Here is a 26,070-nt window from a genome sequence, read left to right on the forward strand (position 1 = left end):
GAACGGAAAATCACAGCAGCGATTGTGTTTTCCAAGTAATCTTTCTGCCTGTTTAATTAATTTAACCAGTAACGTGGACAGTTCGTTGTGTAGTCTCTGAGGTGATTGCTGATTATATAATGTCCTCTCCTTGCTTCTGCTACAGCTGAGTTATCCCCGTTCAAGTACGTTGTTTTCATGTTCCACGTGCCTCGTGACATCATAGTGCAGATTGTGTGATGTCATCAGGGGCTTATGCTGATGCTATGGAGATATGCAAAATCCATAAGAGGGTTAAGCAAACCTCATCTGTGTGTAACTGTACTTTGTCCTCAGTCTCCACGGCAATTTAGTCAACATTCTGAAGGGGTGGGGGGTCACAGGTCACCTTTCAGATTCAACACATATGCTCGGAAACCCCTTTTTTCTGGATCTCGGTAACACTTCGAAATATATTCTTTACTTATGTAGTTTTTCATTTATGTATTTACTTGGTGCCTTCTACAAACCTGATAATCACTCAGTGCATCCCCTGAAAGGAATAAAAGGATAGAACTGAATAAACAATGACCTCCGAACCACGTTAATTAGAGAAGAAATACTTTTGGAAGGCCTTTTTTAAACCAGTAGGAGAAGCTTTATTGTTTATACCTAATTTAAGGCGTTCCATTTGATTTCTCAACACATGAACATTACAACACGACCACCACAGTGATCGAGAACTGAATGTGACTTCTGTTTCAGAGAGTCAGCAGTCAGTCTTATTTAAAAAGGAAAGGCATCGGGTAAAGGCAGCAATATTGAACGCCCACAAAATAAAAATGTCGTGTGGCAAGAAAAGTGCAATTTTAACAGATTATCAGAATGCAGTGATCTTTTACATTCCTTTAATTAAATATACCCCTAACTTGAACTATTCAGGTATTTCTGTCTTTTTGTAGTGAAGGGTGATCGAATGCTTATCTCAACAGAGGTTATGTGAATTAATATTTGGAGGAAATATGTAAAAACAACGGTTCCTTTCGAAATACAAATGTCTAATTGCATAGCGGAGCACTCAGAACCCGCGTGATTAGTTCTAGTCATTCAACCCAGCCCAGTCTTAAATTTCTTCTTCATTGCATGGGAGACAATATAGCTTGCTTTTCTGTCTAATTTGGCCCTGCATTTACTGGACCTTTTACAAGACTTCAGATGAAGCAAACACTTAACAGCGAGGCTATATTTTAAAGCCAATATCTTCCATCCAATTCTTTCTTCAAGCTACATGACACAGTGCTGTTCTATTGACTCAGCAGCTCACCCTTCTTCCCACTCTCCTGTGTTGACCCTTCTTTCTCACTTTGTCTCCTTCCCCCAACTGTCTCACGCACTGATTTTAGGCAAACTTATGGGCTGAGAGACGCTGCACTAGGAGCCAACATGACAGCAGATTCTTGTCTTCCCTCTTTCCTGATGGCACTCTCTCTCTCATACCTCTTCCTGCCATCTTGTGTTCCTCAGAGCTTTGAAGTAGCTCTTTCATGTAACAAACGCTATACAAGAAACCATTATTCCGTAAGATTCTGATGTCTCTGAATTTGATGGATAGTCCGTGGCATCCAGTGCCACTTGGATAATAAACTCCTTACCAGGTTGTCATGACCATCTGAGGTGTTCCAAACCCCATCCCATGGCCCTCAAACACCACCCCAGAGGGCTTAGCCACCTTCCTTAACTTCACACACACAGAATAGCCAGCAGACCCATCCCTCCACCCCTCTTCCCACCCACTCTATTATACTCCTGTTATGGACGTTGGTATTGGCATACTCCCATCAAATGCAGATTCAGGAGAATCTTGGTCTCAGAGATGAAGTTAAAAGATAGTTTGGAACTTGGCGTCTGTGGAGAAAAAGTAGGCTGGGCGTGTTCTCTTTAAGATGGGGCTTGGGATATGCAGTGATTGGCAAAATATATCTTTTGAAGCAGACTCTAATTTTGCACCTCTTGTCCTCCAGCTGTAAGACTTTGGTTCAGTAACCCTTTTTTTCTGCCCTCCACTTACACAGCTGGGGCTGTTTTGGCTCTAGTCCTCAGCATTTTAGCAGATTTCCATCACCACCAACTGTGCTCCTGAAATCCTGGTTTGAAATAAGCCGCAAGTCTTACATGGGTCCTGAATGTTCCTAAACACTACCGAGTCCTCTTAGATTAAGACCAATAACGCCTATCGGAGCAGCTGCTATGGCAGTCTTGGGTCAGTCTTGAAACTCTGTAAGCTTACGCCAATCAGTAGCCCTGGGCTTGTAAGAGTGCCAGGGCCTGCCCTTCAGCACCCTAGAAAATACATCTGACTTGACACCTGATGTCTCTATTCTCTCTGAAGCCCTTCCTACTCTCTATTGCTCCTGCCTACTCAATCGTCAAGCGCTGCCTCTGGGCATCAAAGTCTCAATTGGGATGTAGAGAAGGGTAAGATCTGTAGCTTCCATCAAACATTGACCAAGAGAATGGGAAAAGTGGACTCAACTGTTTTCCTGGAATCTCTTTGTCCGGTCGTAGTGCGTTTCCTACCCACTGTGTCTCTGATCTCTAACTCAGTGCCATACCAGGATCCCTCTTATCCCTGATTTCTAAGACCTGGCCAAGCAGTGAATCTACTCCCTGTGACCTACTGCTTTCTAGTACACCTTCACCCCTTCAATTCCGCATCCCGTCTTGAGATCAATGTCTATAGAAGGTTCAGTCTGTGGTGTGTGCGTTACATGGCTTGAAATGCATGCATTAAGCAGGTTGCGTGAGATATACGGGGACATTAGTCCATTGAACTGGTGTTGAGACATCTTTAGTGTTCTTTATGGTTCTGTATTAAATGATTGTGTGGGTTCTCCCAGTCCTTATATTATTTACTTATTTAATTTTTCATTTATGTGGTGCTTTCTACAAACCTGATAATCACTCAGCTCATCCCCTGAAAGGAATGAAATAATATAACTGAATGACCTCTGAACCACGTTAATTAGAGAAGACAAAGCATTACACAGCGTTCATTCATCTTCATGGCATAGAGAGCCTTCCCTGTGCCTTCTTCAGCACTGCATTAATGTGGTGGTGTCTCTTCGTCTGAGCAGTAGTGCCATCTCCCGCATCCTAGACAGCAATGCATTAAAGGGAAGTTGTACCATCTCCTCTGTCTCAGGCAATCATTTTATCTTTCTTATTTTCCTGGTACCCCGCACCTTTAAAGTCACATACTTCCCTCTTCTGACCCCTCAAATGCTTGAGGTGGGATGTGCCCTATACAAGTAGCCAACATAACATTATATTCCCTCTCGTTCTCTCCTGTCCACCATTGCCCGTTCTCACTTCTGTTCCCCTTAACACTGTGAAGCAGATGTAGGGGTGGTCATTTATAGATTTGCAGAGCGAGTCAGCTACCATAAATTGGCAGTTTACCTCCCCAACCAAACTTGCTTTTGTCCCCCACCCAATTAGAGGTGGGGCAACTGCAGGGTTAGCCCGGTCAGGCCCTCAGCTAGCTCTGTTGGCACAAGCCCATGATCTTGCAGACTGTCCGTCACTGGAGTGTAAGGCAGGCTTGGGCAGGGAAATAAATTAGTAACCCAGCACACAAGGAAGGACATCACTGCACATCAGGATGATTGATTGTTCTTCAATAACAAATTTACACGTGTAAGGTTGTGTTTGATAAAAGAAACGGAGGTTCTGAGCTCTCCCAAAACAACCTGGCAGCCTCTCAACAAATCCCTCAGCCTACAGTGCAGCCACTTGTGTGGTATCTCCTCTGTAGACTTAGAGATCCCTGCCAGGCATGAGAGAATCTCTAAATATGGGAAGGGGGGTCCGTCTCTGGGGTCAGGGAGGAGAACCATAATCTCTGCTGGCCTGGTGGGCCTGTCCTCTGCCCATCAAGGGCTAAATGAGTCCCACGTTTAGTTTTCAGGGTGAAACTCACTAGTTCCACCTCCTGGTTTTTATCCATTTGTATGGTGTTTCACTCCCTTTTTACAAAAATATAACAGCCACTCCCCCCTCCTATCTTCTCAGCCCTTCGTTGATGGATTAGCAAATTACTCCTAGATCCACCTCTGAGTCGGGGGGAATCCAAGTTTCAGTAATGAAAAGTATATCCCATTAATTTGATTCCAGTAGGACACTTAGTTCAATGGCATGTTTCACCAAAGAGCGGGCTTTTAACTGCCACATTTACTTCCCTCCCCTCCTTATGTTATGCTGACAAGGATCGTGGTAATAATCTTCACACGTTCAGTGGCAAATGGTGGATAAAGTAGTGGATCATTGGCTGAGGCAAGGCAAATTATGTGGTGGAAATGATATTTTGGCAACATTTTGTGTGGTTCAGTCCTTGCCTGTGGATCTTTCTGAAGGGGCTTTGTTGGACTTGGCCCTTGTTACAGGGTCATCCCTGAACTTTTTGCCTTCCTCCTGTATTTTTTCTGACCTGGTGTTGGCTGTTTTATGACTCTGGGCACCTTACCACTGCTGATCAGTGCTAAGGTGCATATACTCTCCCTATGGGAAAATGTATTATGTAAATTGACTTCTATGTTTGGCTTATTTGGTTTACTATCAGTCCCTAGTAGAGTGCACCAGGGGTGCCAAGGGCTTGTATATCCAAATGCTGCTAGTGGGCTTGCAGCACTGGTTGTGCCACCCACAGAAGCAGCGGGGTAAAATGTTTCTAAGGTCTGCCATTGCAGGACCTGCATGCAGTCTGGTACTGTCATGCTGACTGGGCAAGTGTCCCCACTTGCCAGTCCCTAAACCTTCCCTTACCTTCATATTAGTCACCCCTATGGTAGGCCCTAGGGCAGGGTGCATTGTAAGGATAAGGTAAGAAATGCCCTGAGGTGTGTGGCATGTCCTAATAGTGAATTACAGCCATTTTTGTTTTTCACTATTGTAAGGCTACCTGCTCTCCATAGGCCAGAATGGGCTGCTAGATTATAACACTCTATAATCCTAGCAGGCTCAGAAAGCATGGTAGAAATTCATGTTTAGTATGCCTGAACTCAGAATAATAAAATACATCTTTTAGTAAAGGTTATTTTAATATCCTGGGTTTGCAAATGCTACTTTTAGAAAGATAGCCTTTGCATGCCTAACCATTTCAGTCCGCCTCTGCTGGGAGGGGTTATCTTCTTTGTGTGTAGCTGGAGTGACAGGGCTGGGAAGTTCCAGGAGACAGGCTGGGGCTGCCAGGTGGTGAATAGAGAGATTACACCAGAATGGGTGGGAGGAGTGCACCTTGACTCTGAATAGGGCAGTGCTCTGCCACCACAATGCTGGCTCCACCCCCTGGGGAGCGTCTGATGTCTCTGCCCTGCCTGCTGAAAGAAGAAGCCAGAGTCTCATCAACAAAGTGCTCCTCACTGAAAAGAACTGGACTGGGATTATGCAAAGGCCCCCCTGGCCTGTAAAGACAAAAGAAACTTGGTATAAATGTAGGAGCCCTGCTCCTAAGAAATCAGATCCTGATTGAACCACGAAGAAACTCTGCCTGACTAGAAGGACCTGGAAGAAGCTGAAGGAGGAGTAACTTTCCCTGACCTGGGGGATTGGCCTGCAGTTGGTGCCTTGCTGAGAAAGGAGAGGAAAAGATTGAAAGAGACTTTGCACTTTGTTTTTCAACTATCTCCAAGGGCTTGGAAGAAGAGCTTGCCCCCTGAACTGAGTCCCAGGACCATTGGACTCATCTGCCTTCCAAAATTGAGTTGGCTGGACGATTTGTGCTTGTTTCCTGCTGGATTTGGCCCCAGTACGCCTCGTACCCCATCCGCCGCGAAGCCGTGTCTTTGCCGCCCGGCACCGTGCGTCTACGCTGATCCAAAAGCGTTAGTACGCGCCGTATCCCTCCCGGCCGCATCGCACCTAACTTTCCCCGCCGATTCGAGACGTACAACACTGGCTGCCGAACCCTGTACGCCGGACCCGAGCTCCATCGTCCCGCAGGTATGGTCCGTACGCTGCACCGTGCCGTACTCAGAGCCGAGAAGCCGCAGTACGCTGATCCTCCCTGTACGCTGTACGGCGCCGAGAAGTGTCACCGCCTATCCGCACCGAAGGTATGGCTCGAACGCCAAACGCCACGGACTCTGCAAGACGATCCGGACCATCCGCAACGTATCCCTGAAGGTCCCGTACCAATGCTGCGTCCCGACGCCGTGACCCAACCAGACCGAATATGCTGCCGAACTACGATCCGGACCCATCGACTTGGCCCGCACTGTCCGTCGCGGACCCCACGAACTTAAGGTACTTTGTTCTGTTCGCACCGCAGCATGCGTGTCACGGACCCCGGAGTTCGCACCGATTGTTTGACTCGTACTTTCTTTGTTTTTAATGCGGACGAGTCGCACACCCAGGTACGAACCGTACAAAGCCTGAAAAGAAGCAGAATTGAGTAAAAGAAGCCTATTTTTGCATTTTAAGCCTTTCTACAAGAACATTGAACTTTGAAATAATACTGTGGTCATTTCTAATCGTTATTCTGGTCTTGTGCTAAGCCTTATATAAAGAAACCTATTTTTGATACAACATTGACTGGTGTCCATTTGTGGTGTGTCATTGTATTACTGTATGTGTTCACAAATGCTTAACCTATGACGCCCTGAGAATAGTCATGACTGCTTGCGCCACACTACCTGAAGGGTGAGCAGGGGTTATTTGAAAGGGTGATCCCCTTATCCTGACTTAGAATTGAGAGTCCCTGCTTGTCGCAAGTGCATACCTGTGCCAACTAGAGATTCCCAATTCTAACAGGCTTGGTGGAAATTTGGGATTGATCTGAATGGACCCTTCCAGGCTCTGACAAGGAGGTAGGTTTAGGCTATTGTTGTAAATTATTATGATAAATGTCCAGACATAAATGTTGATGAAAGTGTGACTTTGAGTACTGTAATACATTTTTATAAGATGCCTTTTGTAAGGAGGGAGTTACTGAGTACTTGGTTACTGATAATAGGCCACGGGTTGACTGTATTAGGGTTTCAAATTATCTTGTCAGATGTGGCGTGGAGCATAAAAGGATTACTTCTTACCACCTTAATCCGATGGTCAAGTTGAGCGTTTCACTTGTGTCGTTAAGGATGCTGTCCAACCTGCGGCAAGTGGTGAAATAAAGGGGAACAGAGCATTCCAATCTATATTGCTTACATGGCTAAGCTAAATTCCATTATGGGGTTTCACCATTTGCAATGTAGAGCGGATGGAAACGAGGTCTCGTCTAGCACCATGGTGGTTGAAGGGTAATGTCAAGGAAACTACACAGGAAGATCATTTTTTTGGGTAATACTTTGAGTTGAAGAATGTAAAAAGGGAAATATTGTTTATTTGGATGGAAAGAGAGGGAACCCTTCTGAGAATCTGCCTGGAGTGTATGATTATTGTAAGAAGCAGACATCGTAGGAGTTATAATAAATCACAATCTAAACTGTCTAGTCCTGTCTCAGTCAATAAAAATGAGCCATTTAGGTTGAAGGGGGTAATGTGCGGAATAAGAGTTAGATATCTGTGTATAGAGGGCAGGAGTAATGTTGTATTGTTTCCCTTGTTCCTGGCAACGTCTTGCCATGTTTGCTGAAGGAGGAGGATTATTTTTGTTCCTGTGTCCACTGGAGTAGGTTTGAGAGATGGCAGAATTAGGCTAGTAGTAGAGCTAGGAAGCTTTCTGCCAAGTTTATGGATTACAATATGTTTTAGAAGTTGTTTAGGTTGTGGTAGCTTTAGATTTTTTCCCTTCTTTTACGGTAGGTGTTCCTCATGTGTGTTCCTTTTGTTAGGTTTCTGTAATAGGGAAAGTGTGTGTTATGTGTCCTTAGAATCTGTGTATAGGAATGTGTAATGCTGGTGATGTGCCCTAGTAAATTGCCCTCCTGGTCTCGTGACCACGAGTAATGGGGCAGGGGCTGAAGCACCCAAGCTGGAGGCGATTGGAAAAACCACAGGTAGTTGCACAATGGTCGAGAGCAAGAAAGATCCTATAAATACCAGGGAGAACCAGGGACCAATAACTAGTGTCGAATAGGGGGCACCACTCCTTATCACTTCCCCCCTTTGCTTATGGGAGTGCACCCACACAATGTATCACTTCAAACCATCTTAGAAATGTCAACATTAGAAGCCCCAACTCCCGACTTGTTGGTACCAAATGAGTATAAGCGAGGTGCAACTCTGGAGAAGTCCACCAGTGCTGGCAACCTTAAAGTGAAGCCCCCCAGCATCTACACATGGTGTGTAACGGCTGTTAGATGTAATGAAACCTATGGCACTAAATGGGGATAACAGGGTAGTGGCAAAAAATCATATTGTAGAGGCCGCAGTGGGACCATTAATATCCAATAGGGAAAAGAACAAAAAGGTAGAATCTACGAGGCACGAAATAGAGCGCCATGAGATTGCCACACACCCTGGTGCAAATTACCAGGCATTACTAAATAGCACAGTGCTGGCCACTAAATGGGGAAAAAAGGAAGCCATAATAGAAGTAAACCAGCCAGAAGAGAAGGAAAATCATCAAAGCAAAATGGCCCCACAATAGAAACAGGAGAGCTATTTAGGAGAGCAAGAGGAACGCAACAAAGACAATATGCAACTGTATCCAGTTTTTATGAAAAAACCCTGTACCCCAACTGCCCCCCCCCCCCGCATTGCAGCGCCATGTGCGAAGTCCAAAAGTAAAGTGCAAAAAGAAGAAGAAATTTAAGGGAATTAAAAAAAACTATATTGCCACTGAAGCATACAAAAAAGATAAGGAGAACAAGGGGTTTTAACCCCGGATGCAGGAAATGTTTCAGAGGCACCGCCATCCAGGTAGGGACTCCCTTAAGTGTACTCGAAGATAACGACACTGGAATTGATGGTGAAGAGCAAAGTGGTGCAAATGGTAGGAGCTTTGCGCCATGAAACCCATGTGCAAGCGTTTTTCTGCCTGAATCAAACTGCACGGTAGTGGAAACTAAACCGCTGGGGATATTTGAGAATTGTAATATATTGACTCCCCAAGCACTAGCGAAATTTACTTTTATTGATCTATTCCCTGATCCGGTATGTCCATTACCATTAAATCAAGCGTGCCTACTTGAAGTGTTTTGGGCTATTCATGCTCTTAGCTTGCTAGTGTTGCAGGATATTAAATGAGTTAATCCCTGTGAGTATGCTAGCCCTAGCTCCCAGGCTGGCTAGAGTCAGGTGTATAGTGACGTGGAGCTTCATGCACCAGTTACTCCGAATCTGATCAATGATAACAAGGACCATCTGCATGTGAGTGGCCTAGATATGATCCCCCAAAGTAGAGATTGGAGCGTAGCAATGCGGCGAGAATGCCAGATGGAGTTGGGACAGGAGAACTCGGAGGAACAGGATACGCGAGTCCTCCTCAGAAGACTGGAGGCACTTTACAAATTGACTCCCGGTGTCCTAAGGGAAGCAAAAAATATGACAGTTACCAGGGGAGAAATAGAGCTTTTATTATCAATCAGAAGAGGAGCCTTAAACCTGCAGTAGGTGGTGGCATTAATTGGCACTGGCTGCCAGCAGTACTGAACAGCCCTAATACAGCAGGTTACAAAACTTATTACACCTCTGCTGTCTCATTTTAGCTAAAAGGGCACCTAGTTTCCTGTCCACAATTGTACCTTTGGACCTGGAGAGATGCGAAGCATAAAGCCAGCGGGATAACCATTATGTCCAGGAATATAGCCGGCCTACAACCAAAGTTTGAGGATGAGGACTGAGTGGCATCTGTTAGTACCAAGAAGATTTGCTGGTTTCGGGAGACTTGGGCTGCGATTGGTACTTTAGCTGAATCAGTGCCAGGCAAAATGGGTTTTGCCACTAAAGCAAATAGATCCGGTAAGGGCGGGGGGGGGGGGGTCTCTCCTCCTGGATCTCAACAAAACTGGCTTACATGGTATCAAAAGTTTCTTTATTCACAACTCAATTATGTTTGTTGCACGTACCAAGGCCCCCAAGAAACCACAAGCCATAATAGTTGTTGCCAATGTCTATTTGAAGCCCAACCAGTGTGGTAAACCTGAGGATCAATAAGCAACACTACAGGAAGTCATCCATGGAATAAAGGCCAAGGTGAAACCCGCCGGCATTCATTATCTGATAGTATGTGGAGATATTCACCCGCCCAAATGTATATGAAACGAGGCAACGAGCAAAGAGGAAGCAAGCTGGGTTATCCCTTTGCCTGATATTGCCTGCTCTATTCCTATCAGCAGGCAATGTAAAGGGAGATCGTCTGCTAACTTCCTCAACAATTTAAAGCTAAGCTTCCGAAATGGCCAAATCACCTGGGGCTTCTATGTTCCAAAGCAATAAGAGAAGTGGTATCCTATTTCCAAACAACCAATGGAAACTGGTGATGAAATGCAAGTAATTCAGCGGCCTAAGGGTGATCACGACCCTCTGTGTTTCAAGCATGGAATAGTGACAGGGTTTTAAAGTCCTCCATGTTGTATTGCTAGTATCTTCCCAGATAACAGTAGTAGAGATGTAAAATGGATTGCGGATAGCTAGTCAATCGACAAGAACATACTGATGACATCCACAGAGGAATATCTTCTAAATATTCAAGATGTGGAAAATGGAGACCATGTTGTGATATTAGAAAATTATAGGACTCTGTCAAGTGAGCTTACACGCAAATGGTCTACATCGAGAGTGGCCAGGTAGAATGGTCTGTTAAAGAATTACTCTGGGTGGTACCATAAGGAGTGTAGACTTGCCAAGTTGAAGGTCTCTAACGCATATAGGTACCAGCATCATTCGATAATCAATGATTAAATGTTTAAGAGCGAAAGGAGCAAATTCAAAGCCCTACTAAGGAAGAAGAAATCAAACTACCAGCAACAAGTTTGGAGCGACCTGATTGAGGCAGCAGAAGAGAAAAATAGTAGATCCTTTTCAGGGAAAATTGCCAGAGTGTTCAGGGATGGTCCAAATAGTCATGGTCATCGGATTTGCTCACACACCTAGGTGGGCCACTAAAAGGCAGAATATAATAGCAGTGGTGGTTTGACATATTTGGGAGAACTTGCCAAACATAGACCAAATTGAGAACTAAGGAGCTACGCCCGGAGGTAGAAAGAGCAGTCATAGAGCAAAAGGCCAATAAAGCCCCTGGCCCCGATCGTGTCCCAGTGGACATGTTTTGATCTGACCTGAAGGTCTGGTCATTCGTCCTATCTAAGATGTTTAGTGCAGCTATTGGGAAAAAATGCATCCCCTCTTCGTAGCAGAGTGCTATCATAGTGCCCTTCCACAAAAAAGGAAGTAAGATGCTTCCCAGTGAGGCCTATTTCATTATCAGAGAGCACCTGAAAAATCTCTGGCTGTGTACTTTCAAATAGGCTGCAAGGGTGGATTGACAATAATAATGTTCTAATCGATGCATAGGCTAGATTCTGTACAAGCATCAGCACTATCGATCAAGCTGTCAAACCATATATGGTGTGTGCCAAATATAGAAGGGTGCTCAAATTGTGTCTATATCTATCATTTATAGATTTAAAATTGGTGATTGATCTAGTTAACAGATCAGAATTTTGTCAATCACTAGTAAAAATGGGTGTGGAAAACAACTGTGCATGCAGAAACAAGCGCTTCTGTTTGCTACGGAAGCTCTGGGGTATACATCCCTCATTTTACAATCTGCTCTGGTGTACAGCAAGGCTGTCTACTTGCCCCGCTGTTCTATTTTTAAACAAATGCAAAGAATTTGTATCCAGAGAGAGCCTTGGATGCCCCAAGCTTGTGCAGTAAAAACAAATACTCATTCTTCTTTTTGCATATGACGCAGTTCTATTGATGCTATTGATGTATACACAAAACGCAATGCATACATCTTTGGAGAACTTTGAGAGCATCTGTAGGCAGAAATATCTTTGCACACACAAAAAACAAAAATAATGCCTATTTCAATGGCTCCGCCTTGAAGGAAATCCGCAAGGATAACGGGTCAGGTGCTTGAAACCATTAAGAGCTATGACTACTTGGGCATTCGCTTCATTAACAAACTGAACTGGCCTGACCATATTGAAAAGGCAACCAATGCCTTGTAGCGTCAAGCAAACGCCATCCTTCGGACTTGATAAAAAATTGGTTGCCACATCCTGAGCATTATCTTACAAGGTTACAGACAAAAAGCGGTAGTCTCAGCTACTTTGGGGATACAGTTACTGCACACAATCGCAGATAACTGAAAATTAATTCCCGCTTTCGCCTTTTGAATTTAAGTAAATCGCAGCCACCACGGGGCATCATATCTGAGAGTGGTTTTGGAAGCATCGACCCTAGGAAATTTCCAATACAATCCCTGGCTAATCTATGTTAAGGGATGCCTGGATGAACTTGGACTCTGTCATCTTTGGTCCAGTTCAGCTCTTGTAGATCACGCCACAGTTGGCTTGGTAAAAGACACCTTTGTGTGCTGGAAACTTCTCGCCTTGGCAGGCCTATTCCTCACATTTGACTGTTGACTATTTGCAAGTAAAACATGCATTAAGTATTTAGCTAACTGAAATTGCCACTGTTGCACGCCACACTTTGTATTTAAACTTCCGCTTGGGAACTCTACCTACCAGAGTGTATTTGGCCAAGTTTGCTGCTAACTGTTTTGGGACCGATTGCTGGGATTGTAAGTTTGGAGTGTGGGAAACACATTCACTTTTTGTTGTTTTGCACAAAAACCAACCACTTACGCTACAAATGGCTTGTACCACTGTTTAAGCAGTTCTCGACTGTAGCTTGACTAAAGCACTCGCACTTTGCCACAGAACGTTTAATAGCAGTCTGTATGGCAGTGGCCAGTTATAACCTGCCTGTCTGGCCAGTTACAAGAAGGTACTTGAAAGCTCAAGCTAACGGTTAATTATGTTGGTGTTCCTTTATAATCGTCAATGTTGTTGCTCTTTTGGGATAACGAAGCAGTCCTCTCTCAGCAGTTCAATGCTTACAGTTGAACTGGTGAGAGAGTGTATCTTGATGTGATCTGAAGAGGGCGGAGAAGGAGCTGCCTGGATGAAGGGAACGCAGTGGTGTGTGCAGGAAACAGAAGTGCTGATGGGGCCTCTTACTTTCAAAGTCCAGCAGCAGATCCTCTTTACCATTTAGACAGTTCCCTGGCTCAGGGGATTTTAACTTCCTCACTGACTGGTAAACCAGCTTGCAGACAGATTCCCAAGAGCTTCAAACTGATCTACTTCTGGTTTGAGGACTTTCGGTCCCTTTAGAGGTCCTCATGTTTGGACATATGAAGAGCAACTACATACCCTCAATCACCACAAGCCTTTATGTCACTGTGCAAACCATTTTCAAATACTTATGTCCATGAGCAGTATGTTTTATGCAGATAGGTAATGCTGGGTGCTGAGCAGAATATTCTTCACACACCTCTCCACTCTGTAGGTAAGGCTGTCATCAGGGACGCGAACATTCACTGCTCACTAAGAGAACTGTAGGCATTTTAGATGATTGAAAATAAGCGAGCTAGATTTTGCTTGCCATTAAAATGAATAAATCTTACAGCATATGGCCAAATTTAATCCGCTTGCTCCCTGGGACATGCATAAAGGAACCGTGGCCTGAAATAGTTACACAAGGTGGCTCCCAGATACTTCTGCATCCAAAACATTGGGTCTTTTGGTGTAAGGACAATTTGCTGCACCAACAACAGACAGAAAACATAGAGGCAAATTCATTAGGTTACAGGTCGTCCTCTGTAATCTGCTGGAACCTCATTGGGGAGTCTGACAAGCCTTCCTGTTTACAGCAGCAACCCCTAGTTGTCCCATTTCAAGATGGTGTTCATGGCATAGTTTAACCAGACTAAAAGCACTTGTTCTCCAATGAGGGACAGAGCCACAACAAGTCAGCGAGCTTTCACGGTTAATTCTTCCCATTCATAGCCGATGAGCAATGTCCTCATCTTACTAACCAATAATTTAAACTCCAGCTTCTGTAACATTGTGGAACTGGTATTCTAAATTAGCCTAAACACAAAAAAGACATATTAATAAACCACCCTGGCATAAGTTCATCTGTAGCCATCAAAAGTTTAACCCCTTCTGTGCCACGCCCTTTCCCCCTCCTGTGCCGGGCGTTGTATTAGTGGGTGGGGTTCATGACGAGATAGTCTCGTCATGGGCACAGCGCAACCGTGCTCCATGACGAGACTATCTCGTCATGGGCACTGAAGAGGTTAAAATGGCAGCTCGCGGTGAGTTGTCAGCAGTTAAAATGCGCTTCATGGACTTGTGGTCCCCAATATACTCTCAGCCATAGATGTCTCAGAGGACTACCACAGTTTGCTATCCTCACCTTTAAGAATGTAAGCAATTCGAATGGCATCACCAATGGGTCATTGGACCCTAGTATTGTACAGGACTATAATGCAAGTTTTTGCAGATAACCAGTGTAGAATAATAAAGGAATTGTAAGTTTTAAGAAATACTTTGCTTCTTTGCAGTGCTTTATAGACTATAATGAAAGTGCACGCCAATATCACAAAGCACTGTGTGGGTAATTTAGAGTTTGGCAGAATGTACTCCACCGCAAACACGACAGCTACCCTGTCTGCCAAACTGACAGTCTGCCCTCCCCGCTAAAGGTTGAGAGGATGGTCAGCCCCTGAGAGGAGGGGGGCTCCGTCAACTAAAAGCTACCTCTGATGGCCGGACAGAATAGTACATCAGATTAAAGTCATCACAAATCCCACACTGTTTAGAATGTACGGTCTGATGGGGCTTTTGTTTGTCCATCATCGCCAGGGAATAACTGGCGATGGGGCACAGGCAAAAAATAGTGACCCCGCACCCACACCATGAAAGAAAACTCTCAGGGTGTGGAGTCATTCATTTTTTTGTTAGTGATAAAGTTCCATTTTGGGAGGGAAAAAAAATCTTAAGTTTGTAGCTCCGCCGTCAAAACCGATAGCAGCCGTCCACCCAACTTTTTGTGCCTTGAATGGAATTGTAATAATTGCAGTTCTTTTCAGAGTGCATAGATGACCACAGGGCCAGTGGTCATCTCTAAATAAGACAGACTACTGTTCATCACGGTGGCAAACTTTAAGTCCTTTGCCACCCAAACGATGGTACTCTGTCCGCCAGGGTCTGAATCTGTTTGTATGTTGAACACAATGTGATTGACTCAAATCTGCCTATTTTATTGTATTTGAATATCTAGACTTGCACAGTAGAGTCTAATTCCATTCATGTATATTGTATAATTTAACTTGCATATAATAACATAATCTGTTTTGGAAGTTAATTGATTGACACTCATTGTTACAATGTTTATCTCTTCCTTAGGTATTTTTTTGGAATCAGTGGGAAATCTCTCAAACAAATTAGCAACAGACTTTACTCCTGCCGGATGGACTTTTTCCCTGAACTGGAATGCAATATTTATCTGGCAGTTTCTGTGGTTTGGATATGCTCTTTCTGGGTTGTGTAGAAGGTATGTTTTTTGTTTATTTTACTATTAGCCTGGACTAAGAATCCATCAGGCCGAGCAAACTCACAAGCTAGGAGTTGATACTATGGGTTTGTCAACTTACTGTAGGAATTTAACTATAAATGAGTGCAGACTTTAAATTGCAAAGATTAGCTGTCTATCCATGTGCTTTCATTTGTTATGGGCAAATCAGGGATGGAGATATGGTCCACTATTTGTACTGTCAACTGTGGGACAAGGAGACACAAGTGCTGATCTTAGCTTTCACACTTGACTGAAGCATGGTCATGGGCAGATCTTTATTTCCGTGGGGGTCAGTTCTGTTTCTTTGGAAGGATGGAGGATTGTGCTCTTCTGCTGTTCCGCCTCTGCCTCTCTTGCCTCTTTTCTCCATGCCCTGTTTTTCTCTCTTGCCTCTTTCCTCTGTGCTCTCTTTTTTCTTTGCCTTCTCTGTCTTTTTTACAGTGTTTTTTCCTTTCTTTTCACGGCGTTCATCCCCCCCCTGCCGCTGCTTCCCCAGGGCCCCTCCAGTGTGTCCTTCCTACCTCCGAACTTACCCGCCCTCCCCTGATCCCTACTTAATGGCGGCTGCTGCATGGCAAGACCACTGACCTGGTCAGTGTGACTGCTCTACCCCGCGCAGCTCCACCACTGAGTGTTGTCCCCTGAGCTCACTGTTGCAGGGTGTTCGAGGCCCTCCACCCGCAGGCTCCTACCTGCGCCTCATCCCTGGTTGTTCAGTGGAAGTGCACTCTGCTCTTCTTCTGTTCTGCCTCTACCTCTCTTGCCTCTTTTCTCTACTTAATGGGGGCCGCTGCGCAGCCGCACAGAAGGCGTGTCAAATGCAAGCCCGTCTGCTCCGTGACCCGACCGCAACCAGTGCCAGGGACCCGGGTCCTCTAACCCGCCTCTGCTACGACTCCAGGACCCTCCAGGCTCTCAACCTCGGAGGCAGCAACAACTGCCAGCTCTCGACGCCGAACAACACCCGAGGCCTTCTCTCCTGTCTACCCTGCCGTCGCACCTTAAACCCACCTCCGTACCCCAGCAGCATCTCCCAGCCTACCAGACATCACCGCTCACAAACCACTCAACTGCATCCTCCTCGACGTATGTGTCCTACACAAGCACGTCATAGAAATCTGGGACCTCCTCAACACCGATGTTGTCCTCCTCAGAGAAATCTGGACCAAAGCTAACTCTTCACCCAACATTCCAACAGCCATTCCCGATGGATACAAGATCCTCTGCTAGGACCACCCCATCCACCCAGGAGGAGGCATCGCCATCGTTTAGAAAAGCACCATCAGCATGTAGCCCACCATCCCGTACGACCCTCATGGAGCACCTCCACTTCCAGATCAACACTAAAACGACTCTCTGCAGAACCCTCATCTACTGACCGCCCGCCCCCAGCGCTCCTTTTACCGACGCCATCACCGACCTCATCACACCCTATGCCCTTGCCTCCACAGACTACGTCCTACTTCGGGACCAAAACTTCCACCTGGACAACCACGATGAATCAAACACTGCCTCACTCCTAGAGAGCCTAGCCAGCATAGGACTGAAGCAACTAGTCACTGCCCCCACGCGCACAGCAGAAGTCACACTGGACCCCGTCTTCAGCAAAGGAAACCGATTCTCCTATAGCCACACCATGGAACACCTCTGGACAGATCACCACTGCATCCATTTCTCCTTAAAAAAAAAACACCGTACACAAGTAGGCCCACCGACTGCCCTGCAGAAGCTGGAACAAAGTCACTGAAGACCAGCTTATTTCCTCCCTCATCAGCACCCCACCACTGCCTACGCCAGACGCAAACACCGCAGCACGCGACCTCCACCGCTGGATCACGAACTGCCACTGACACACTCGTCCCCTCAAGAAAGTCGCAGGAAGACACATCAAGAAAGCAAGCTGGACTCGACAGGATATGGAGTAACAACAAAACCCCAGAAACACGTGGCACCTACAAAGCAGACACCACCGCACACCACCATCTCATCAAATCCACAAGGAAGAAATCCCTCCAAGATAGAATCCTCACCAACGCTCACAATACCAAATAACTCTTCTCCATCAGCAAGGAATTCGAAAAACCTGCAGCGAAACAACAGATGTCCCACCCTCCCAAGACCTCTGCCACAGACTGAGCACCTTCTTCCACCTTAAGATTAAGACAAAAAAACAAAGACCTCCTCACCATTCCGGCTCCCCCTCCATGTGACGCCACCCAAGAGACCCTGCTCAAATGAAGTCTAGTCACGACAGAAGACACCTCGAAAACCATGAAAAGCATCCTCTCCGGAGCACCCTCAGACCCCTGCCCACACCACTTCTTCCACAGAGCCGCCTTGGCTATCACATCAGAACTACGCTTGATGATCAACTGCTCCTTCAAGTCCGCCACCTTCGCACTCCCCTGGAAACATGCCAGAGTCAACCCCCTCTTAAAGAAACCCTCAGCAGACCCGACAGACCTCAAAAACTTCATGCCCATCTTCCTGCTTCCATTAGCAGCAAAGGTCATCAAAAAAGCCGTCAGCACCCAGCTAGCAGACATCATCGAAGCTAACAACATCCTAGATATCTCCCAATCCAGATTCTGCTGCAATTACAGCCCCGAAATTGCCCTACTCGTGGCCACCGGCGACATCCGCACCCTCTTCGACCAGGGTGAAACGGCAGCCCTTATCCTCCTGGACCTCTCGGCTGCCTTCAACACCGTCTCCCACCGCACCCTAGCCACCAGACTCCACGACGCCGGCATCCACGCCAAGGCCGTCGACTGGATATGCTCCTTCCCCACTGGCAGAACTCTGCTGGTCTCCCTACCTCTCGGAACCGACAAAGACCAAATGTGGAGTGCCCCAGGGCTCCCCCCTCAGCCCCACCCTCTTTAACGTCTACATGGCCCCCTTCGCAGCCATCATCAGGAACCACGGCTCAGCATCATCTCCTACGCTGAAGACACCCAGCTTATTCTCTCCCTCACCAACGAACCCAACATCACCAAACACACTTCCAAGAAGGGATGAAAGCTGTCACCACCTGAATGAAGAACAGCTGCCTGAAACTCAACTCTGAGAAAACAGAAGTCCTCATCCTTGGCTCCACCCCCTCTGCATGGGACGACTCCTGGTAGCCCCCCGTCCTCGGAAATCCTCCCACCCCGACGGACCGCGCTGGAAACCTCGGCATCATACTAGACTCATCGCTCACAATGAACCGACAGAACAATGTTGTATCCTTGACCTGCTTCAACACCCTCTGCATGCTTCGAAAGACGTTCAGAAGGATCCCATCCGAATCCAGAAAAACTGTCACACACGCTTCCATCAGCAGCAGACTGGACTACGGCAACTCTCTCTACACCAGAATCAATGAGAAACTCTTGCGCAACCTCCAGACCATCCAGAACGCCGCAGCCAGACTGATCCTCGACATCCCCTGTTGCAGTCACATCACCCAATACCTCAGCGATCTCCACTGGCTCCTAGTCGAAGGAAAAATAACCTTGAGACTCCTCACCCACACAATCGAGGCCCTTCACTTCACCGTACCCATATACCTGAACAACTGTCTGTCCTTCCACGCACCCAAAAGACACCTCAGATCAGCCGATCCCTCTCCTGCCACCATCCCATGCATCTACAAGACCAGAACGGGAGAAAAGTCTTTTTCCTACCTCGCAGCCAAGGCCTGGAACTACCTCCCCCTCTACCTCTGCCAAGCTCCACATTGCCCCAGTTCAGGAAGGACCTCAAGACCTGACTCTTCAGATGACCCCAGCACTCAATGGAGCTGCCCCCTCAGTGCCTTTAGACCCTCACAGGTGAGTAGTTGCGCTCTATCAACCCTGATTGATTGATTGATAGCGTGTAAATTAGAGTAAACTTTATCATAACTACTGTAAAATGGCCATACAGGTGCAGTTTAAATAATGAAAGCAGAGAGCTGCAAAAAGGAAGTTTGTCACCATTTCGATGAACTACTCACCGAGTATTACTTGTATATAGTAATGAATTGCTATACTGAATAACATATTACACAACTAATTCTAACTTGGGAGGAGTTTATGTGAAATTGGAAAGGAGATGAAGAAATGGAGAAAGTGGCGAAAACCATCTAAAATTACTGCAAGGCATTAGCCTCAAGGCATTTAATACTATCAACATAAAGTCTGAAGTAACAGGCATGTATTAGTCCATGTTGTAATGTCACCAGAAATCCGCTAGACTGCGGATTAGCAGTCTAGCAGAGTGGCGACTGGGCTTTCTAGGGGAGGGGAAGTGGGAAGGGCATGAATAGGAAGTGAGGCAGAGGGGAAGGGAAGCCCTGGATGAAGAGACATTTCAGAGGCTAGTTCCGATATGAGTAGGCTATAAAACTAGCCAGGGGATCAGCAAATAAAGAAGTCTCCTAACAAGTTCCACCAACTCTTGCAGATTTCTGGGAGTGAGTCACTCTCGCCCTCTCCGTGGTCAGGATCAGACACACGTTTCTATCCCTGTTAGGGATTCATGAAGGTTTCATCAGTTGTCAATTAGGCACTTGTGTACTAAAGCATTTTCCCATAGACACAAAATGGGTAAAGCATTTGATACATCTAGCCTTTAGTTCTTAGATGTGTTGTAGGATTGTCGGTCACTCAAATATACATACTTTGTTTTATTCACCATCAAATAGACTGGAGAAGCTGACCCTCTGTTGAAACGAAGGAGCACGGTGGATTACCCCAATTTCTCACACATGGTGGTTCGTTGCCAGTGGTTAGAGATATGTGGCTAGAATACTGTCAAGCAATTTGGCCACAGATGGGGCGGCTCTCCATTTGAGCGAAGGAGCGTTGCCCCACTAATTAAAATGCCAGTTTTGCCCCAGAGGTGAATAAAGTTATGAAAGTTATTCAAGTTTTTAATATGATTGGCGGTGCTTAGCTGTTGAAAGGTAATAAGTGTAGAACATTTTATTAACAAAAGGCAACATATTCTTGAACCCCTATGACTTAATTAGCACTCTAAAAGTTGTAATTGGGTTTTCAGTTGTTTAACTGTTTTTTATTATCAGTTCAGAGTGATTGATACAACTCACCCATCTCGATCCTTCAACGCACACCCATAAGTAAAAATATAAATTCTCAAGGACTAGTCTGTCCTTACATGACCTACGTTCACCATCCACTCGCGATCCCCCTTAGTATATTGTATAGCATTAAGACTCGGAATAGCTTATTCTACCCACATCATGCCATCCTTCTAGTAAAAATTAATACGCAATTACAGACCTATATAGAAGGTGAGTATTTATTATGGCTCATTGCAGAACTCTGTGGTGAGCGCCCACCCTCCTCCAGGAGTGATATTGGACTTCTCAGACTGTCATAAAATGTGTATCCAAAAGGTCAGTTGCAGATTCAAGTGTTACAAAGAAATTAGCTTCATCTCTGTATTCTATACAAAACTGGCCACATAAATCAGTGCATATTTTGATTCCATTTTCCGCAGCTTCTTCACTTCCAGAAAGGATTGCCTGACTTCCTGCACTGTTGCCTTAAAATCTGGGAAAGAAGACATGAATGAGCCTTCATATTCTAACTTCTCCTTCCAATGGAGTCCAGATTGGATTTAATCTCTCGTGGCATTACTTTTCATTTCTAGGTCAACACTTTTACTTGCCTCGGGACTGGCATCTGATGGGCCGGTGTTAAATTGCAACGATAGGGCAACTTGACTGACCAGGAAGCAGTCCTGACGTGAGTGGTTTGTCGTTGTTACGCCACTGAGCCAGGTTGGGAAGGTCCTGGGGCTGAGTTAGCCCTTCGGGGGTTTGCTCTGGGGGGTCGGTATGGTCGGTGTCCTCTACTGGAGCGATCGGGGGAGGAGGTGCTGGCCATTCTGGTTCTTCTGGTCGGGGGATGGCACGGGCGGCCATGGACCGGGTGGTTACGCACGCCCAGTCCGGGAGGCCCAACATCCCCAGGTGCTCTCTTCTTTCTACGGCGGCCCACGGGGAACTCTCAAGATCATTCCCCAGGAGACACTCCACGGGGGCATCATCTCGGACCGTCACCTTCAACATGCCGGAGACTCCTCCCCATTCGAAGGGGACGCAGGCCATCCGACATAGACTCTCCGAATTGTCGGCTGAACGGACGGGGCAGAGAATGTTCGGCAGGATCTGCTCTGGTTTTACCAGGTGACAGCGGACGGCCGTCACACTGGCCCCCGTGTCACGTAGTGCTTCGGCCCGGCGTCCATTAATGTTCACCCACTGACTATATTTCCTGGTGTTGGCGGGTAGGGGAGCCCGCGGGACCATGTCTTTTCCCCCTAGGCACGCTAGAACCATGGCGGCCGGTTCCCACTCTTGTTGTCCCTGCTCGTATTCTTCCTGTTCTTCGGAGATTTGTTCTCCCCCCAGGGCGGCGGCAGCTACCTGGCGGGGTCTCGGAGTTTGGTTCTGTGGACAGTTCGGGTCATTGGCGTAGTGGCCGATTCGCTGGCATCGGTGGCACGTGACATTGGCTCGGAGCCCCGCGCGCATCTGGGGGTTGCCCCGGCTGGCCGGGGGCGGGGTGCTGGCAGCGGGAGCGGCCGGGACGGTGTCTCTTCCTCGTCCCTGGCCTCCTCCTCCTCCTCGGGGACGGTGCTGACCTTGGTTGTTCCGGTTCTGTTCGTGCGGCCCTCTCCGGCCCACTCGGGTGCTTTCCCAACGGTCAGCTTCGGCGGCGAGTTGCCGTGGGTCAGTCAATTTACTGTCGAGGAGGTGCTGCCTGAGCTCGACGAAGCAGTTGTTAGAGAGGTGCTCCCACACCATAAGATTAAAAAGTTGCTCGTAGGTCGTTACGTGGCTTCCCTTGATCCAACCCTCGAAGGCTCGGCTGAAATAGTTGACATATTCCACCCAAGTTGTACCCGGGATCCGGGTGCAGTCTCGGAACCTCTGGCGGTACATTTCGGGTGTGAGCCCATATCGGGTGAGGAGGGCAGCCTTCATGTGGTCATAGGATGACATCAAGTGGTCTGGGAGCTGTAACAGGGCATCGCGGCCTTCATTGACGAACCTCCCCCATAGACCGGCTCCCCAGTCACTTCGATCGATCCGGTGGGAGGTCATGGCGATCTCGTAGGCCTTGAACCACTGTTGTATGTCGTCCTCTCGGACATACTCTCGAACGACATCCTTGGGGATGTGGACTTTCTTTTCTGTCGCTCCCGGGGTGCGCGGTCGCTCGGGCACCTCCAGTTCTTTGTTCTGCTTCCGTAGGTCTATCTCTGCCAGTTTGCGCTCGTGTTCGTATGCTAATCTCTTTTCTTCGAGCTCTCTCTGCCTCTGTTTTTCTTCCCGTTCTTCTCGGAGCCGCAGATGCTCTAGGTTCAGTTTTTGTTCGGCTAATTTTAGTTCACCGTCCATTTTGAGCCGTGCCATTTCTAACTCATGTAGTCTGTTTTTTTCTCTCTCTTGGATCTCTTCCTGCGAGAGGCCCGTTCTTCGCTCTTCGGGAGCCGTGGTGTTCCTCTCTGATGCTGCAATGTTTTGGTCCGGGGATCTGGCGGCCCCGGTTTCTGCCCACGACTCAATGGCGTGCTTGAAATCGTCTTTGGTACTCAGGCCGGTGGTAGCAATGCCTAGTTCAATGCAGAATTGTTTCAATTCACGATGGCTGTACTCTTCCAATTTCTCCATCTGGAATTTCTCGGTGGATCCGCTCTCTTTGGTTGACATTGTGGTTTTGTCGTGGGGTGAGCTACTCTCTGTACGATTACGCGTTGATTCGGATCGCGCCGCTGGCCACCAATGTTAGACGGACCGGGAGGGTCGGCCGAGGACAAGGGGAGAGGTCTCCGGGGAGAGCCGTCTCCAGCGATCGTACAGACGAGTAACTTCCCCCCCACAGATGTACACCACACAAAGATAGGTTTTAACGTTATTTATAAGCAATCTTCAGGTACGATAGAATGGTACAAGGAGGTCAGGACTCAGGGGTCCCCTCGATTCTAGTCTCTTGGTTGGGAAATGGGGTAGCGGGACAGTCTTGTTACCAATCTGGTAGATGCGATGAAATGATGGATAGCTCACAATCCTCGAGCTCGGTGTTCTAGTTGGACGGGCCGCGGCAGCGCCAGCAGGTCCCGCTGAAGGTGGTCGTTACACGGTCTGCGGCAGCGCCAGCAGGTCCCGATGAAGGTGGTGGTTACAACGGGCCGCGGCAGCGCCAGCAGGTCCCAACGAAGGTGGTCGTTACACGGTCCGCGGCAGCGCCAGCAGGTCCCGATGAAGGTGGTGGTTACAACGGGCCGCGGCAGCGCCAGCAGGTCCCAACGAGGATGGAGGATGCAGAAGGCCGCGGCAGCGCCAGCAGGCAGGATGATGGTTCACAAAGCAGGGCTACGGCAGGGCCGGTAGTCCGTCAAGGATGTGTTCTTCTCGGTGTCTTTCGACTCCAGGATACAACTGCCTTCCTGCTCTGGAGCTGCCCCAGTTATAGGTCTGGCGCCCTTTGATGTCCGGCCCCTCGCACTTGGGGGTCGGGAGGTCCGGGGTGAGGGAGTCCAGACACCCAGCAGGGGGGTGGAGCCAGCGCCCGGGGGAGCCGGGGGGCGATCGGCACCTGGCGGGGGAGAGCCATCGACACTTCTTTCTCCCATCGACCTGCCAAGTGGTCCGTTCACCTCCTGGGTGGATGGTGGTGCCGGGATGTCGGGGCCTGGCCAGGCCCAGGGTTAGGGTCGAGCTGAGGCCACGCGGCCTCGTGGTGCAGTGTCCAAGATGGCGGCCGGGCCGGCGAGGAAGCCGGTAGTGGTTCGGCCCCATGATACAGAGATGTCCGGGGGCAGGAGTCCCGTCTGGAGACGGGGTGCGGGTTGTTTCTGTGGGTAACACCTGGAGGGCCGGGGCTCGGGCCCTGTCATGCGGGGAGGGAGCAAGCCCTTCATGTGGCCTGTCCAACACTATGTATACCATTGGTAGAGGCTAAATCTAATATTACTTTCACTTCTGGTTCAGAAGTTTCACTTGTCTCAGGCTTGGCATCCAGTAGGCCCATACTACGGCCTTTTTGTTGAAATGTCAACTTCTCCGGTTCCGGATTTAGTTTTCAAGATTAGGGGAGATGAACAAGTGCCTCTGTTCCCTCCTCAATCTTCTTCTTTTTGTAATTGATTTTAGGATTTACTTTACCCATTATCTCTTTAGCAGTTGGGGCTTGTTTGATCGATTGCACTCATTTATTCCTGCAGTGTACCAGATCTTCCAAGAGCCTCATGTAAGGAGTGCCATCCATGGCAGGAAGGAGATTTAATTACTCTACTTGCCTGTGAGCACCACCTCAGACCAGTGTCGAGAAGAAATGTAGGAGTGTATGTCCATGTTCAGTCTGTGAAGTATGGTGTAGCCTAAACAGAATATATCATTGGCTTAAGAGAATGGGAACTCAACTCCTTGATTCACTGTTCGAACTCAAGAGAACATGGCCGTCAGCATCACCCACTATTAAAACATTCACCTGTATAATTCACTTGCAGACAAGCCCCCTATAAACAAACAATATTTACCCAACTATTTACAATAACTAAAAATCCATAACCAGCTTGCCTATGAAATCAAAACATCTTTGAAAAAAAGTTATTGCATTACAACGTTGTGCTCCTCTTGGCAGTGACAATCTCATTGTTCATTACTGTCTGTCTTCCACATCAGCCAGAGAATCACCAGAGTCCTTCTCAAAATATGTGATAAGGCCCTCACAGCAGGGACAGTTGCAAGATAAGGCAATAATTGGCAGAAGGAAGTAAACTTCACAGAAGCACTAAAAGGGGTACTGTAATCCACAGATGTTGCTGCCATGCATGTACCAAGAAGACTGTTGTCCTTTCACAGTTGTCTGGGGCAGCAGTGATATTTGCATTGTCCATGGCCCAATCCTACCAGTAAGGGTGGGACTTACCTTTTGTGCAGTTAGAACTTAGCACAGCATTCAACGCTGAAGAACACGCAACACCATTTCCATGGCTTTCCATACAGCTGGTGACATGGACGCTGCCATGCCATGGTACCTTTCGTTTAAGGATCTGATACAGTGTCTCACGTTAGACCCTTTCCTACTTCAGTATTAGTGTGCCTGTCAGAAATACTCGTCTTTAAAAGCTACCATACACTTCTCCTGGAGACTGTTGGTAACCTTAGTCTCCTCTCCAACTCCTGTGCTCTGGTGCCAGGAATTTATAAAGGGATTGTATTTTAAAATTAAGGCTTGCATCAATTTTAAGTCTGATAACATAATGTATTCAGTTGGAATCTCTATCAATGTTGTCTTCCTAATGTGTGAAACTATAGGTGTCCCACACTTTACATGGCCTCCAGGTCTCTCAATGAGTCATGGGTATCATGTTGTCGATGTTTGTAGTGGAGCAACAGTCTCGTTTTCAAAGTTTCTCCAGAGAAGAAGATGGCCTCCTTCTGCATGAAATTCATAATCTCCTTTGGTGTCTCTACTTCAGTGTCTACCAGAGTGACCATGGAATAGTTGGGAATGTCCAGATGTAAAGCCTCCCTCCGAACTAGGCTGTTGTGCCTAACTCTCAAAGGCTCTC

General features: G+C 47.2%; 1 protein-coding gene across 1 annotated transcript in view; it reads left to right on the plus strand.

Annotated features, from left to right (window-relative positions):
* LOC146839547 (aldehyde dehydrogenase family 3 member B1-like) overlaps positions 1-26,070 on the plus strand; it is a 200,428-nt gene that overhangs the window by 3,382 nt on the left and 170,976 nt on the right. Inside the window, exon 2 of the mRNA XM_085651608.1 lies at positions 15,324-15,471. Within this exon, the coding sequence (XP_085507734.1) occupies positions 15,324-15,471 (148 nt within the window). The remainder of the gene's footprint in view (positions 1-15,323; positions 15,472-26,070) is intronic.

This window comes from Triturus cristatus, chromosome 4_1, assembly GCF_964204655.1.
Source record: "Triturus cristatus chromosome 4_1, aTriCri1.1, whole genome shotgun sequence".
NCBI lineage: Eukaryota > Metazoa > Chordata > Amphibia > Caudata > Salamandridae > Triturus > Triturus cristatus.